This window comes from Rattus rattus, chromosome 5 (assembly GCF_011064425.1).
Source record: "Rattus rattus isolate New Zealand chromosome 5, Rrattus_CSIRO_v1, whole genome shotgun sequence".
Lineage (NCBI taxonomy): Eukaryota > Metazoa > Chordata > Mammalia > Rodentia > Muridae > Rattus > Rattus rattus.
Window position 1 is genome coordinate 79,586,960 of NC_046158.1, and position 15,743 is coordinate 79,602,702.

The window sequence follows — 15,743 nt, forward strand, 5'->3', positions numbered from 1 at the left end:
GTGACCAAAGCAGCTTGGGAGGGAAAAGGTTTATTTGGCTAACAGATCCTGAGCTACAGTGCATTGTGGGAAATCAACACAGGGATTCAAACAGGGCAGGAGCGTGGAGGCAGGAGATAATGCAGAGAAGCCATGGAAGGATGCTGTATATTATTAGCTCGCTCCTCGTGGCTTGCTCACTGGGCTTTCTTATGAGCACCCAGGACCACCAGCCGAGGGACAGCACCACTCACAATGGGCTGGGCCCTTGCCTATTAATCACTGATTAAAAACAGAGCCTGGCTCGCGTACAGCCCAATCTTCTGGGGGCTTTTCTCAATTGAAGTTCTCAGCTCTCGACGACTCTAGCCTGTGTCAAGCTGACACAAAAAGTAGTCAGCACAACAGCAGAGTGTACGGTTGGGTGGGAGGAAACCACAGCAGATCAGGTCCTGCTCACCTACTTTACAGACTGTCTCTCACTATGTAGCCCAGGCTGGTCTCAAACTTGTAACCTTCCTTCCTCTACCTCCTAAGTACTGGAAGTGTACCTCCAGCCCCCTCCTTGCTTTCACTAGCTTCCTTTGTTTTTCGCTAGCTGTACTGCTTTATTATGTGTTCAAATGATTTTAATTTAAGAACATTTGTGTTACCGCTTGCAGTCTATGCCTGAATGGGAATATGAACAGAACAGTGCGGGTCTCACAAAGGCCAGAGGCATCTGGTCCCCTGGAGCTGTTGGCACAAGCAGCTGTGTGTCAACCCGTGCAGGAGGTAGGAACTGAAGTCGGGTCTTCTGCAGAAACAGTATGTGCCATCTCCCCGGCCCCACATTTAAAAATGTTAGCAGACATATAACAGTTGTGCATTTGTGACATTTCAAGGCATGTGTGCAGTGTGTAGCAACGAGGTCAGAGTAATGGGTAGATCTCAGATATTTAACATTTCTTTGTGCTGGAAACATTTAAATTCTTATTGTCATGATACCCCTGGCATATCATTAAGTTCTTAAAAACATAATGATTATAGACACATACCACCATACATCCTTAGTGACCAGTGACGGTGGTGACAAAAGCTTAACATCTTCCCAGGAGTGAGAGGTAAAGTCACTGTGACAACAGGACTTTAACAGTTGTTCTGAGGGTTTCTCAGGGTGTGTGTGTTTGTGTGCATGTGTCTGCATGTGGTGTCCTTGCCTCTGTGAGTAGCCTCTTTTCCACATATTTGTTGGAGACAGGGTCTCTCACTGAACCTGAAGATCACTATTTCAACAAGATTATCTAGCCAACAAGCCCCCCAGCATCCTACTGCCTCTGCCTTCCCAGCACTGGGGGGTATTGGTACCTGCAACCAGGCCTGGCCATTTCATGGGTGTTGGGAATCCAATCTCAGGGCCACATGCATGCCCAACAAACACATTACCTACTGAGCCATCTCTCCTGCCTCTGTGCCAAGAGAGTTTTCAAAGCACTAGCACATTTCTGTGACAGGCATGCATGACCCACTGGGATTCAGATATGACCCGATTTTAACATGTAATTAGCCACTGTTTAATGTCAAGATGGCAGATGGAACTCGAATTAGAGTTAGAATAACACTACATTGAAGCGTGCCAATTTTCCTGGAGGGGAAAAAATTACTATGGACTGCACAGGGAATGACAACGAAGCGCCAACCTATTCTCCAGCTCTGGCCCTGCAACTGCATCTGCCTCTGGGTCAGAAAGTAAGAACACAGTCCAATGTCGGCTGATCTAGACCTCCGGGCAGCCAAAATAGATGAGAAAGAGTACTCAAATGAGGGCAAAGGACAGCCATCACACCACCTGAGCACAAATGCCACTGTGACCTTAGAACGGTGACTCCCAACCTTCCTAATACAGTTCCTCATGTCGTGGCGACCTTCGACCACACAATCATTTCATTGCTACTTCATAATTGTAATTTTGCTACTGTTATGAGTCATCATGTAAATATCTGATATTCAGGATAGCTGCTATGGGACCCTCGAAGAGGTTGAGAACCACGGCTTTAGAGTATCTGTCCCAGCACTTCCTCTGAGCCAGACCAGGTTCTCAGAAAGGTCCCTTCTGCACTGAAGGACTCCTGAGCATCTGTTGTCAACACTGGTACCTGGGCCTTCTTCCAAAACAAATCTGCAAGCTCTCTTTGATCACATTGGCAAGGCACATATTCCAGGAGGGGTTTGTATCATCTTGTCCCATTACCCTAATTATATTCCCTGAGGAAGGCAGTGGCAAACTAGGGTGCCAAAAGAAATTAACAAACCCAAAAGCCAGTCCAGGTTATAATATGAATTAATAAATACATCCAGGGCTAGGGATATATGTCAGTAGGTATGTACTCACCAGGCAAGCATGAGGACCTGAGTTCAAATCTCCAGCATCCAAGTAGCAGGAGTGTGGTAGTAAGTACTTATGACCCAGCACTATAAGAGGGTTGGGGCAGGAAGCTCTCCCTGAGGTTTGCAAACTACCAGCCCAGCTCCGGGTTTAGTATGAACTTCAGCCATAAAGGACTCAAGTGGGGAATGAGAGACAGGGCATCTGACATCCTGCCCTGGCCTCATGCACAGAGACACAGGGACACACATACCCATGAATACTAGGATCACACACACACACACACACACACACACACACACACACACACACACAAAAAATACTGAGTATGTCCATTAGGCTTTTAGATCCTAGAGGACAAGGGCCACTTCTTACTTTAGGACCCCACTCCAGCACGACTCTGGGTACAGCTGGTGCTTTGCAAATCTTTGTTGAACTTAAAATCGACTGCCTATTTTGGTGACAAGAATTATTTTGTACTTTTAAGAAATCAAGATTAGAATCAGAGTGTTTTTAAGGGGATGGAAGAGGTGACACAGGTTTCCTAAATCTGTTCCCACTTTCTTCACTTGATAAAAATTTCTTTGTCCGAATCAGAAAAAATAGATTCCAACAGATGGTCCAGAGCCTCCTTCCTGGCCCTGGGTCTTCTCCCTTCAAGGAGATATTAGAAGGAAAACAGGAAAACTATGTGTTTCCAAGGAAAAGGAGCTATTTCTGATGGGGGAGGGAATGACACAGCAAACATTCTTTCTAAGGCTCTCATGATACACAGCACAGAAATTCTGTAGCTTAGATCAAAACAAAAACATGGGTTCTGAAGGAGCCGTTTCGGTCATATAGTCCTTCTCCCCACTTGGAGCCTGTGGTCACCAGAGTCTGCTCTCACACAGATTTGCTGATATTTAAGGGGCTTCATTTTCCAAGAAGCTAAAACTCCTTGAAAAGCATGCCACAAATGCTTTGATCTTCCAGTAACTGAGGTTAGGGTAGAGTTTCCTACCCCAGATTCCAACCCACAGGAATGCAGCTCACATTCCACTAGGAATCCTTCCTTCAGCCCTGCCTGCAGAACCCTCCGGGATTCTCAGGGGCACACCAGCACCTAGCTTCCCTTCTCTGAGAACAGCTACCTTGACCTGCCTAAACGCCCACCACCACACACACACACACACACACACACACACACACACACACACACACACACACACACACACACCACACAACCAACTGTACAACTTTTTTGCTCAGCTGCCAGGACTGCTTCTGATCCCACCCCTCGCCTAGAACACCACAGGTCAAGGAGGAGTCTTCCCTTGGGAGAATCTGCAGCCATGCAGGCACCCACCCATCTGCATCTCTTAGGGTCTAGCATTCAAAGCATCCTGCAGTTAGCATTTAATGCTCTGCAGTTGCCCCTGCCGTGTGTGTGTGTGTGTGTGTGTGTGTGTGTGTGTGTGTGTGTGTGTGTGTGTGTTTGAGAGAGAGGGTGGTGAGTGTGTGTGTGTGTGTATGTGTGTGTGTGTGTGTGTGGTGTGTGTGTGTGTGTGTGTGTGTGTGTGTGTGTGTGTGTGTGTGTGTGTGTGTGTGTGTGTGTGTGTGTGTATGAGTGTGTGTATGTGTGTGTGTGTATGAGTGTGTGTGTGTGTGTGTGTGAGTGTGTGTGTGTGTGTGTGTGTGCATATGTGTGTATGAGTGTGTGTGTGCATGTGTGTGTGAGTGTCTATGTGTGTGTGTGTATGTGTGTGTTGTGTATCTGTGTGTGTGTATATGTATGAGTGTGTGTGTAGTGTTTGTGTGTGTGCGCGTGTGTGAATGTGCATGTATGTGTGCGTGCGTGTGTGTTGTTTTTGTGTGAGTGTGTATGACTGTGTATATTGTGTTTGTGTGTAAGTATGTGTGTGACTGTGTATGAGTGTGTGTGGTGTGTGTGTGCATGTGTGTGTATGTGTGTGTGTGCATGTGTATGTGTATGAGTGTGTGTGTGTATGAGTGTGTGTGTGTGTGTGTGTGTGTGTGTGTGTGTATGAGTGTGTGTTGTAAGGAGGGTATAGTCAACTACTGTAACATAAAACACAGGAGTCTGGAGCTACTGCCTCCCAGGAGGAATGCGCTTCATGCCCAGGTACTGGGCCACACCCATACTCTGACCTACCAATACCACCCTACCCTGAGAGAGTCAGGGCCGAACACAAGCCTACTAATTCTTGAACAGAAACATGGTGGCAGCCATCCCCCACTGGGAGTCTGGTGCTGTGACACATTTGCTAATAACTAGGTGGGTCTTGTCCTTCTCCTACCCTGTGGTCTCCGTGTCGCAGTGTAGAGACTGCAAAGACCTCTTAGGGGTTACGTGACCTGTATATGTAGCAGAGGCAGACCCGTGGGAAAGAGATGGACGTCCACACCCCCATACAGCCACATTTTCACTTAGCACGGGGCCTGCAGACTGTGAAGATCACACCACAGCCATCCACTTCACCTAGGAAGATACCAATTTGCCATCTACAAGACCTAGGCTTGCTCAAAGGTTCTGAGACACCGAAACCAAGGAGGGGAGAGAAAAGAAGAAGGAAGCAAGGGAGGGAAGGAAGAAAGCAAAGGGGGTCAGGAATGAGAGAGAGGTAAGCTTTAGTTCAGGTGTTCCCTACTATTTTTCTAAGCTTCCTGAATCTCACCTCAAAGAATTCTCATCCTTGCCAAGTGCCTGGATCGAAAAGGTTCTGACAGACATTTGCTGCTGAATGACAGTGGCAACAGAGTTGGAAACTCTGCTTTCTCATGACCCTTCTTAGCCCAATGGCTCTCCCAACCACCTCCCCGGCCAGCCTCAAATCACAAACCACCAGTTTATTAAATAGTAGCTCCTTAGGAAATGACTAGGGACTTGGCAACGGGCTGGTTGTTACTTAACACATCCTTCTGGCACACCATCAGTGAACTTGGCTATGGACAAAACAGGACATTAATGAAGTGGCAGAATGATCCGGAAGTGGAAAGAGCTGACATTTTTCCCCCTAAGACACAGAGAAATGGGCTCCAAACCGAAAAATGAAGCTTGGAAAAACCTCCGACAAGGATGTTTGGAGGAAAGCCTCCCAAGCCACTGGCCATTGATTAGGGGAAAAGATCAGCTTACCCAGGGCAGCATGGGGCAGGATCGATGTGCTGAGGTGAGGAGAGAAGAGGGTAGGGGTGTGTGTGTGTGTGTGTGTGTGTGTGTGTGTGTGTGTGTGTGTGTGTGTGTGTGTGTTGGGGGGGTGTTTACAGCTTGCCAAACATTATGTCACCTATCAAGCAGAACACCTCCCAACCCAGTCAGAAGGACCCAGGAAAAAGTAATCAAGAAAGCTGGGGGGGGAGACTAATGCCAGCCCCAGCTTCCCAGGAGGAAGAACTCCATGTCAAATAGACTACAGGCATGCACCACCATTCCTGGCTTCTAGAGTGTTAGGGATTGAGCACACTTCCCCATGGATGCTCACCCAGCACTCTGACAACTGAGCTACAAACTCAGCCTTCGTCTTAACTCTCAGACGGGGCAGAGAGGGCTTGCCATACTAAACAAAAATTCACAGCAACCTCTGCTTCCTATGGCCACCGATGGCCACAGCCACTCACTACACCACCTCACGTGCAGCACCCACTGTAGTTCACTTCAGCTTCGCCTTCTCACCAACCCTGGCTCAAGCCAGTCCCTATCTGGTGTGCTCTAAATCCGATTTCACACATAGCAGGCTCCTAAGATAACATTCTCACACAGAGCGACAGGCCTACATGACCAAGAAATCCTGCTCCCATGGATCTAAGAAGGGTGACAAAGACCCCTCAGACAAAAAATACGTTTAGCGTTCTGTACCTAAGCATTCTTCCCCCTCACACATCCAAAGCTAATGATCCATTACCACAGCATACCTATTGGTTTTCATCCTTATCTAAAACCTATTAAGGCTTGAAGTTATCAATTCCAAGATTCTTTTTTCCACTTGCTTCATAAAGTATGAGAAAGCGTTATAAAAAATACTCTGATAATCACACAAAACTCATGTAACCACTTGGGAGACTCGGGGCAAGAAAGCTTCAGAAACTCCTGGCTGGATGAATACTTTCCGTATCCCTACTTAGTTAGCCCCACCCCAGAAGAGGTGGGAGTGGCCACCAGGAACAGCTAAGCCACTCCTTGTATACAGGCTTCACCATGCCTTTGTCCTGAATACCATTCAAGCCTCAACCCTAGTGACCTTCTCACCTAAAAAAACAAATCCTCCTGGTCAGGCTCCTTTGTGCACTGCCCCCCCCCTTTGAACCTACAGAGCATGCATGGAATTTCCCTTCTTCCCAGCTGGCCACCTCATGATCTCCATTTCCTTCTGGGGAATATTGCTTACTACAGAAGGCTTCTGAGGTGGAAATCGTACCTTGTCTCCCCCATCTGGTTTGGATTTGAAAACCCCAAGATATATTCTCCTCACCCTGTCCCATCTTCATAATTATTTATCTTACTCATTTCTATTTATTTATTCTGGGCCTGATCTGAAGATCTTGCCTTCCACCCCCATGGTCAGTCAGTGCTACTGCATGTGGTACTGGTGTAGATTCCCTTAAATTCCTGCATTGGTTTACAGCTTTAAACTCCATTCTGTCTGGGACCCCTCACCATGGGTCTCCTCTCAGCTACTGCCAAACGCACACTTCCCTAGTACTGTGATGACCAGTCTCTCCTGGGGCCCTTGCAGTAATCAGATACCTATATGTTCACATACATGGATCCCCCAGCACTCACATGTGCGTGTATGTATGTGCATGCGCAGACACACACACACACACACACACACACACACACACACACACACACACACACACACACGTCAAACACAGCCAGGCATCCATGACCTATTGGTAAATGCTCTGTCCATGTCCCCCTCTTCCCTAACATTCCCTCACTCAGAGCCTTTGACTTAGTTTCTGTATGAAGCAATCTCTAGTTCCACCAAAAGAAATGGAACCTTCCGAGCTTGGGGCAAGACTTTTAGCAAACAGTGCAACCCACAGAGGCAGAACTGGGAAAAGGAGGTATTCGACACCCTGCCCCGCCCCATGTGTTGAACCACAGAGATACCTCACTAAGGAATCCAAAATGCAGATCACTTTATAATACCCACTTTCAAGCACGACAGAAACAATTATCCCTCCAGGCAGTCGCTGGGAGAGAGTTCTACTCCGAAACCTCAATTTTCTTCTCAGTCACAATTCAAAACAGACAGGAGGGGAGAGGGGGGAGGGAGTCGATACTGGAAATGTCACAGATTTTTCTGGCCAGTGTCTCTTGGAAATTTATTCAAGTTCCTGCAGCCCAAACAGGCTGTCTTCTCTGTGTGGAGACCAGAGATAAGCCACGTTTTTTTTACCTGCTGCCTCTGCCCTCACCCCAGGTCATTTTCATTACTCTTCACTGTGGCTGTTCTTTCTTTAAAATTGTAAAATAAAAATGCTCACTTGTGCTAAAGCTGAGACCCAGACAGGAAGAGCTTGGTCTGTGACTCTGCAAGTGGCAAGCTCTCACTGGGAGACGAGGGTTCCAAGAAAGAGCAAACGTAACTTTCAAATGCATGTGTGGAGGTTGGGGTGGGGGTGGGGCTGTAGACCTCACTCTGAGGAGCCCCGGACCGGGAAACTTGCTTACACTCTTCTGAAACAACCGGGGTTGAGGGACTTTCCTGATTGTCCTAGAGCTCGGCTTCTCAAGGCTCCTTACTCTTTCCTCCAGATCCTTAGTTTGAGCCTCTCAGGCTTTGCGGTGGACTGCCTGGACTGCCGAGAAGCTTCCCTTGTCTCCGTGACTCCTTGCTGTGTGGAGATTTCTTGTGCAGATTTGGGAACCATAGCATTGCCCCGCCCTAACCTTCCCACTTGAATGTCTCCAGAACAACCTTCACCCCGGGGACCACAGCCAGGGACACCTGCATTGTTATCCTTTATGAGCAATTTCTTTTTCTTTAAACTGCTTGTCGAAATTGTCACTCTGAGTGCTAAAAGGAACCGGGAGCAGCACCACTTACCACAAGTGGAAAAATCGCTTAGAAATTAACTAGCAACAAACAAAATACTGGCTCGGAACCTTAGCCATCAACTATCCCTAGCTAAAGATGCCAAGTTCAAGGTTAGCTCCCTCTTCCTTAAATAAGGAGCCTACCAAGTCCTGGAAAAGACTACATAGACTTTCTCTAGCTTGACTATAAGGGATAAAGCAAACATTTTCTAAGCCCAACTCTGATGTTATTCATTGCCATGTTTAGGTCTCTAAAAGTCATTTCTGGTACAGTAGACAATCCTTCCCCCTCTCCCTAAAATGTTGACAGAGGTAAACAGGAGAGTAAATGCTTAAGAACTCTGGGGAGGTGTGGAGCTGTAAACAAACACCCACAACTTTAAAAAAGTAAAATCTGCATTAGAAATGTGTCTAGAAGAGTCTTTTTCCAGTTTCTCACCCTAAATAAGGAAAACTCCACATTTAAAGTTCTGAAAAATCTCTCCCCACACCACACCCCAAGAAAAAGACTTGGTATTCACCAAGCAGCTCCTCTGGTTGGGTCCCTGGTAGGAAATGATGTGGTTATTAGTTTTGAAGTATCTGGCATCTTTGTAAGCAGTATTAGTCACCTCCCAAAACCTCAGGGCTTCCCACGTGCACAAGTCCTCACTAGGCACACCCTACCGGCCTTGGGGTAGCCCCCAACACCAAAAGACAGCTGGCATTTGAACTTGACTGAAACCACACAGACCCCATCTCCTTCAAATGTCAAACCAGAAGACAGCAGCCCAGCAGGTTCCTCTTCAGGACTTACGAAGAAAAAAAAAATCTCTTCTCAGTTGCCTGCCTTCAAACCAATCAATAGAGACCACAGGGGAGCGGAGTGAGGTAAAGGCTGACCTTTGAGTGAAGGGCAAATTCGATGATTCACAGTCAGGACTCACAATCACGTTCTAAGTCTTCAGTCTCCCCTCACCCCACCCCCAGCCCACAACAGATGCTACTGTCCACACAGCAGAGGGTGACCTGACTGAACTCCAGGCTTCCATTGGATCTTGATCTGACCAGATTTAGGGGTTACTGTTTCCTCGTGTGTGTGTGTGTGTGTGTGTGTGTGTGTGTGTGTGTTTCTGTGTCTGTGTGTGTCTGTGTGTGTCTGTGTGTGTGTGTGTGTGTGTCTTGCACACGCGCACATACACAAGTGTATATGAGCTTGTGTTTAGTTGACTGGTGTCTGTCATTCTTTAAGAGTGGGCATTCATAAGTCTGGTATTTCCTGATACTTTAGTCAAAAACAAAACAAAACAGAACAAATATGATGTCCCACTTTCTAACTGCAAAAATCTCTCCAAACAGTTTTAAAATGGTGCTCAAAATAACACAAAACAAACTACCACCAAGACCCCATGTATTTTGACATTTCTGTCCCATTAGAATGGATGGGACTGTGCCTCAGCACAATAAATAAGAACCAGGATAAACTTAACCAACACTTAGGCTCTTATTGTGTGCTAGCCAGCAAGGGTTTTGTAAATAAAAACATATTTAGTCCCTATAGCAACCCTATACAGGTAGGTCCTAAAGGTTAGGTCCTGGTTTTGTAGAAGAAACTGAAAGAGAGAGAAATGGCAACTTCTGAAAGAGAGAGAATGTTATTTCACGCAAACTGCACAATGGGGTGAACTATATTTTTGTGCTCATCTTACAAACAAGGAAACTGAGACAGACGGAAATAAAGCAGCTTGCCCAGACCCACCTAGAGAATGATCGAGAAGCAGGGCTGACCTCACCATCAATATCCAGCTCCCAAACACCTCTGCTCAGAAGCAAGGCAGCAGCTGTCTATGACTTAGAAACTGTCCTGTGCAGAGAAAGAAACACACACACACACACACACACACACACACACACACACACCTGAGACTTTGACTTTCTTAACCCCAGAACAATACGTAGGCAGGCAGGAAGTCTGCCTGTCCTACCAATCCTGCTGTCAACAGAACAGACCAGGAGGCCTAGTGACCAGAAATAATCTGTCCAAAGGGCACATAACCTAACTAAACACCACACATAGGACAGGAGGGATTTAGGGCAGTGGTGGAAGTCATGGTCCTCTGGTGGAAAGCTATGTCTTCAGTAATCTTAAGTGGATTCTGCCTTTTCCTGCCTGTGTTCCAGAGCTGGACAGTGCAGCTGCCCAGGAACTGCGTGACAGTGCAGCTGCCCAGGAACTGCGTGACTATATAGTGGGAGGCCAGAAGAGAAAAGACTAGCTTCTAGAAGGCAGGCCATGCAGACATCTGTATATGCACAACAGCACCACTCTTCTGTCTTATTCTGGAAACTACTTTTTCCTCTCATGGAAGCATTATATGTTCTTCTGTATGTTGATTAAAGATGTATTTGGAAGCTTCTGAGGCACAGTTTCTCACATGATAAGGACAGACAGATGGAGCCCAAGCAACAATCTCTTAACAATATAAATGAGTCCTAAGGCTCAAAAGTCTGACTGCAAGTGATCTGACTGATTCCCACTAACATCAGGGGCCAAGCCAGCGCAGCAGCTCCCTACGGTCACCGCAGCACGTGTAGCTGTAGGCATTGGAGGAACATTCAAATGTACAGGATTGACACCCCTCCCTGGTGGTGTGTGAACTGCGTGTATAATGGGCTCTGGGACCTTCCAAGCTTACCTGGAAGTAGTCAGTAATGAACGATCCAAGTTCACTCTTCAGCAGCCGCCTGGGGAGAGAGAAACGCAGAATCAGAGTCAGGCAGCTACTGATGCAGTCATAGCTGCTAAAGATGGATTCCAAAGAATGATGACAAGTGTGTTTACCAGTAGCACAGGGGTGGAACCCAGGCGGGAGAGGAAATGTTCTTTCCTAGGTCCTGGTAGAGCCCTCTGCCCCCATGCTTCTACAGTGATAACATTTATAAGCAGTTTTAAGTCTAAAACACACTTTTTTTTTAATACGTTCCTCATCCAAAGATTTCAAGTGTGTGCAGTATGGTATCATGGTTACAATTTGCATAGATAGAGACATCATGCCTACCCCCATTTACCAATTAGCCAAGAGCCAAAGTTTAAACCTAGACCTTCTCTGCAAACTCAATGCCTTTCCTATAACTCCATGTCTCCTCTCCTCTAAGCCCATCAGAGACGCCTAGACTTAAAATGCACGTTGAGGATATGTTGGGATGGTCTTGTCTCATCCTGAATGTACTAGGGCAGTCTACAAAAAAGACAACAGTGAGGAAATTGTGTTTCTGGTTACCTAGGCAACACATTTACTGAGCTGCCCAGTACGGTCCCACAGATTATTCTAGTGCCAGCACGGTCCAGGGTGAGAAGGACAGACAAGGTCTTTGCTCGCATAGCTCCCACTCTTGGGTGCAGGATGTGGATATTAATAAATACATTCAGAAGGCAATATCAAAGCATCCTAAGTGCTGGAAATATGAACAAATAGAGATTTGGACACAGATTTCTTCCCCCTGTGAAAAATAATGGGCCCATCCCCACTGATCCGTCTTGGATTTGATTCAGATAAGGTGAGAAAAAGCTCAAAACAAGAAAAACAGGCTCCTGGAATCCAATAAGTTCTCCAGGGAACAAAATCTCCCTGACTTCAGTGTTCTCATCGCCTCTCCCACCTGCTACGGTTATTAAGGAGCAAATGCTCAAATGTCTGACAATCTTGCTGGGTACTAACTTCCCCCAAAACATGCTCACACATGTCACTGATGAATAAACAGGCGGTCACAGCAATATGCCATTATGTGCACGAAACAGGAACAAGAATTTGGGGACAGAATAAGAGAGAAACACTCAGGTTTGAAATTTCCACAAAAGTGTGGAAAACGGAAAACACATGAAAAGCACCACCCTTTTCCCACAGCAGAAATACAGCAAACAGATGAAGCATTTCGAGATTCACCTTAACAGCTGCCAATCTAAGAACCACTCTATCAATTCAACCCAAGGGTTGTCTGAGTGGTGGAAATGTAGCAAAGGCTATTGGGCTGGGACTGAAGAAATGGTTCAGCCATTAAGAGCGCTTGCTGCTCTTGTAGAGGACCCAGGTTCTATTTCTAGGACCCACATGGAGGCTCACAATTCCCTTATCCTCTACCCAGTCTTACAGATGCTGTCACTGAGGCTCACAGGAGGGGGCCCTTTGTCTAAGGCCTGCCCAGGTTACCTGGTACAGGAGAAAGTTTCTCACCTTAGACTATAAATGTATCACTATCTGTGACCCCAGTTCCAGAGGATCCTATGCCGTCTTCTGATCTCTGTGGTACTAGGGTCTTGGGGGGAGAAAACGGAACTGAGCTGCTAGTACTACATGCATGGAAGTTTCAAGGCCAAATAAAGCATGGAGTCTGCCTCTGATCAAGAAGTAAAATGCCTCCTGACAGTCTTTGTGTCCACTGGAAAGTCTCAGGACCGTTGGTGAAGAAGCCAAGCTTGTGAGGAAGAGCCAAGTCCTATCAGATAGACCAGGCCACACAACACTGAGGGACTAAAATAATACTGAGACCAAACAACATGTCGTAGAATTGGTGTCCGTGATTGTTAACCTTCATCATAAGCTTTCAATTCATCATTAAAAAAAAAACACCTCTAAGTATTTCCAGAAAGTCTTAATGGAGCAGAGAAAACCCAGGTGACTAGTGGCCACACCCCAAAGAAAAGATGACTGTCCCCTGTTATTAGCTGTCATAGGTCCTCTGACGTGGGAAGGGTGAGGAGTAGGTCTTGTGTGCCTTTCCCCCATCTATGTTGGAATTTTGACTAGCTTGAACGTGTGTAAGCCTTGTGCTGGCGATCTCGGCTTCTGCAAATTCTTGAGGCACCCTGAGATTTAGACACATGCAACACTTTCAAAATAACACAGAAAAACACAAGGCTCTGTGTTCTCCTCTCCTTCCCCGGGGAAGAGACTAGAGGATCCTGAAACTGACTATAAATTAAGGAGGGCCAGGCAACAGTTTAGCAAACTGGATTCCCTGAAGTTGGAGGGACTCAGGGTCACAAAACATACCGTGACCTTATTAGCCTAGTCTAATCTAGACTATGGTCCTTGGGAAGGGAGTCCCAGGGCACCAGATGCATTTCTATGCATATTCCTACACATGCAGACAGATATTCTAGAAGACTGCTCAATGAGATACTGTTATAATAGCAGCTGCTTTTGAAGAGGAACAAATGGGAACTAGGCTTTTGGGGTACAGTAAAGATTCTCCACCTTATACCTTTTTATAACATGCACATACACACGCACACACACGCACACACATGTACACACATGTGTATGTATGCAAGTGTATGTTCATGTGTATTCATGTGCATGCAGAAACCAGAGATCAACCAACCTCAGGTGGGACACCTTGGGAGCCATCCATCTTATTTTTTGAGACCAGGTCTCTCTCACTGGGGCCTGTGGCTCACTGACCATCGAACCTCAGGGATCCTCCTGGTTCTGTCTTCCCAGTACTTTGATTACAAATACACACTACCATGTGCTGCTATTCACATAGGCACTAGTCCTGGCCACCAAACTCAGGTCCATGCACTTATGTGACAATACCTTACCACCAGGTCATCTCCCCAGCCGCAGCTATAACATTTTTGACTGCATGAATATAATCACGTTCAAAACACTATTTAAAATGATCCTAAAACTAACAATAGCCACCACCACGGTTACTGAGTGTGGGTCTGCGTTTCCGCCTTTCCCCTGGGGAGCTGGAACACAGCCAATACCCAGCTCAGGAAGGCACTAGGCTGCGTTTCTTCCCTGCTGCTGGGGTGCCAGGCTTGTGGGATTCTAACACATCCCTCGGGGGAGGTGAATGCAGTCTAAGATAGGAGCCCCAGGCTGTGTTCCTTCAGGTGAGAAACTGGGGCGTGGGGGTGGGGTGCTGGGACAGGAGGCTGTGGCTCTCAGATTCTATAGACCCAGAATCTGCCAGGGAGTTGGGAACTGGCTGTGGGCCTGTGTGGAGCCTGGGGCAGGGTGGGGCTGGGAGGCTTCTACCAGAGACAGAGGCATGACTCTGTATGACAAAGGCCTTCCCCATGATGGTCCTTAATAAAGAAGACCGTCCTTGCTTGTCCTAACTGGTTTATTCATGGCAGATGAGGATGCATACGACTTACTCGGGGTGGGCCAGAGATTAAATACCTTCTGAGGAAGCTCATTGGCTAATTACTCAGGTCTTGTCTAGATACCACATTAGCATGAAGAACTCTAAGCTCTATGCTGCCATGGTCCTCTTAGTGGGGTGTTGTGGTCACGCACTCCAGGACAGGAACCTAGCTATTTCAAACTCCTGCCATCCTCAGTTATGAGTTTTATCGGCGTTCTGAACTTTGCTACTACCTCACTAGTTCTTCTGTCTGGTGGCACGGTTCACTGCCCCAGCCTGAAACCCAAGAAAGGACTGTGGGAATAAGTTCCAAGCAAGAGTGTAATATCAGGAAGCAGGCAGACAGAGGGGTGACAGTCTAAACGTTCTGAGAACCAGCACTTCCATCGCTCCCTGGGTTGGTAACCTGAGAACCACTGATCCAAGGGGACTTAGAGGAGGAAGAGGAGGTGAGGAAAGGTAGCCGGGGCCAAGGGATGAGAGCAGTGCTGGGGCCAACTTGCGGGTAAACCACAGCCGAGTCAGGTTACACAGCTGCCACTGCACTGTCTATTCTGCTTGCCCTTGTCTAGCAAGGAAAGGGCAGTTCAGAAAAAACCCTCTATTCACATGTCAACCAAACTGAGAGTTACGAGGTCTCCCGCATTTCCACCTCAGTCTATGGCTATCCTGACAGTAAAGACACTTGAAAGAGACACGTGGACACGTGTTCCCTCCCGTAACCCATCAGACTACCAAGACAATAGTTCTTAAGAAACTGGAATTTCCCCAGGAATCCCATGTTCAAATAAGGAAAATGCAGAACCCAGGTGCCAGTCAAAGGAGACATTTGTCTTCCAGAAAGAGATTTCACGTAGTTTGCCAACTTGTCAGAGCGTCTCATAGTTCAGTCTAAATCTGAGACAATGATGGGCGGTGATGATCAGAACCACACCCTGACCAAGACCACTTAATTATGCACTTTTTGCCTTTATTTAAGCCTAAATTCTTATGCCAGGACCCCAAAGAGGGACTACTAGGCCCTTTTGCCCCCTCTTTCAATATCACTACATTTAATTAATCCTTTTCCTGCATTTCACCATGGTCTGTTTTTAAATTACCTATCGAGGCTATGTGACCCAGTCTAGCTTCTCAGGTCAGATGGAGTCCAGATTCCGACCCTGACTCAGATAACAGTGCCCTCTCCAGTGGACTGCAGTGGATGTTGCCCCT

The 15,743-nt window shown here is 46.9% G+C and overlaps 1 protein-coding gene across 3 annotated transcripts in view; it reads right to left on the minus strand.

Annotated features, from left to right (window-relative positions):
* The window catches only part of Prr5l (proline rich 5 like), a 169,141-nt gene that overhangs the window by 32,924 nt on the left and 120,474 nt on the right, over nucleotides 1-15,743 (minus strand). For all 3 annotated transcript variants that reach the window (XM_032903788.1, XM_032903786.1, XM_032903787.1), the window contains exon 4: nucleotides 11,069-11,117. In XM_032903788.1, the coding sequence (XP_032759679.1) occupies nucleotides 11,069-11,117 (49 nt within the window). The remainder of the gene's footprint in view (nucleotides 1-11,068; nucleotides 11,118-15,743) is intronic.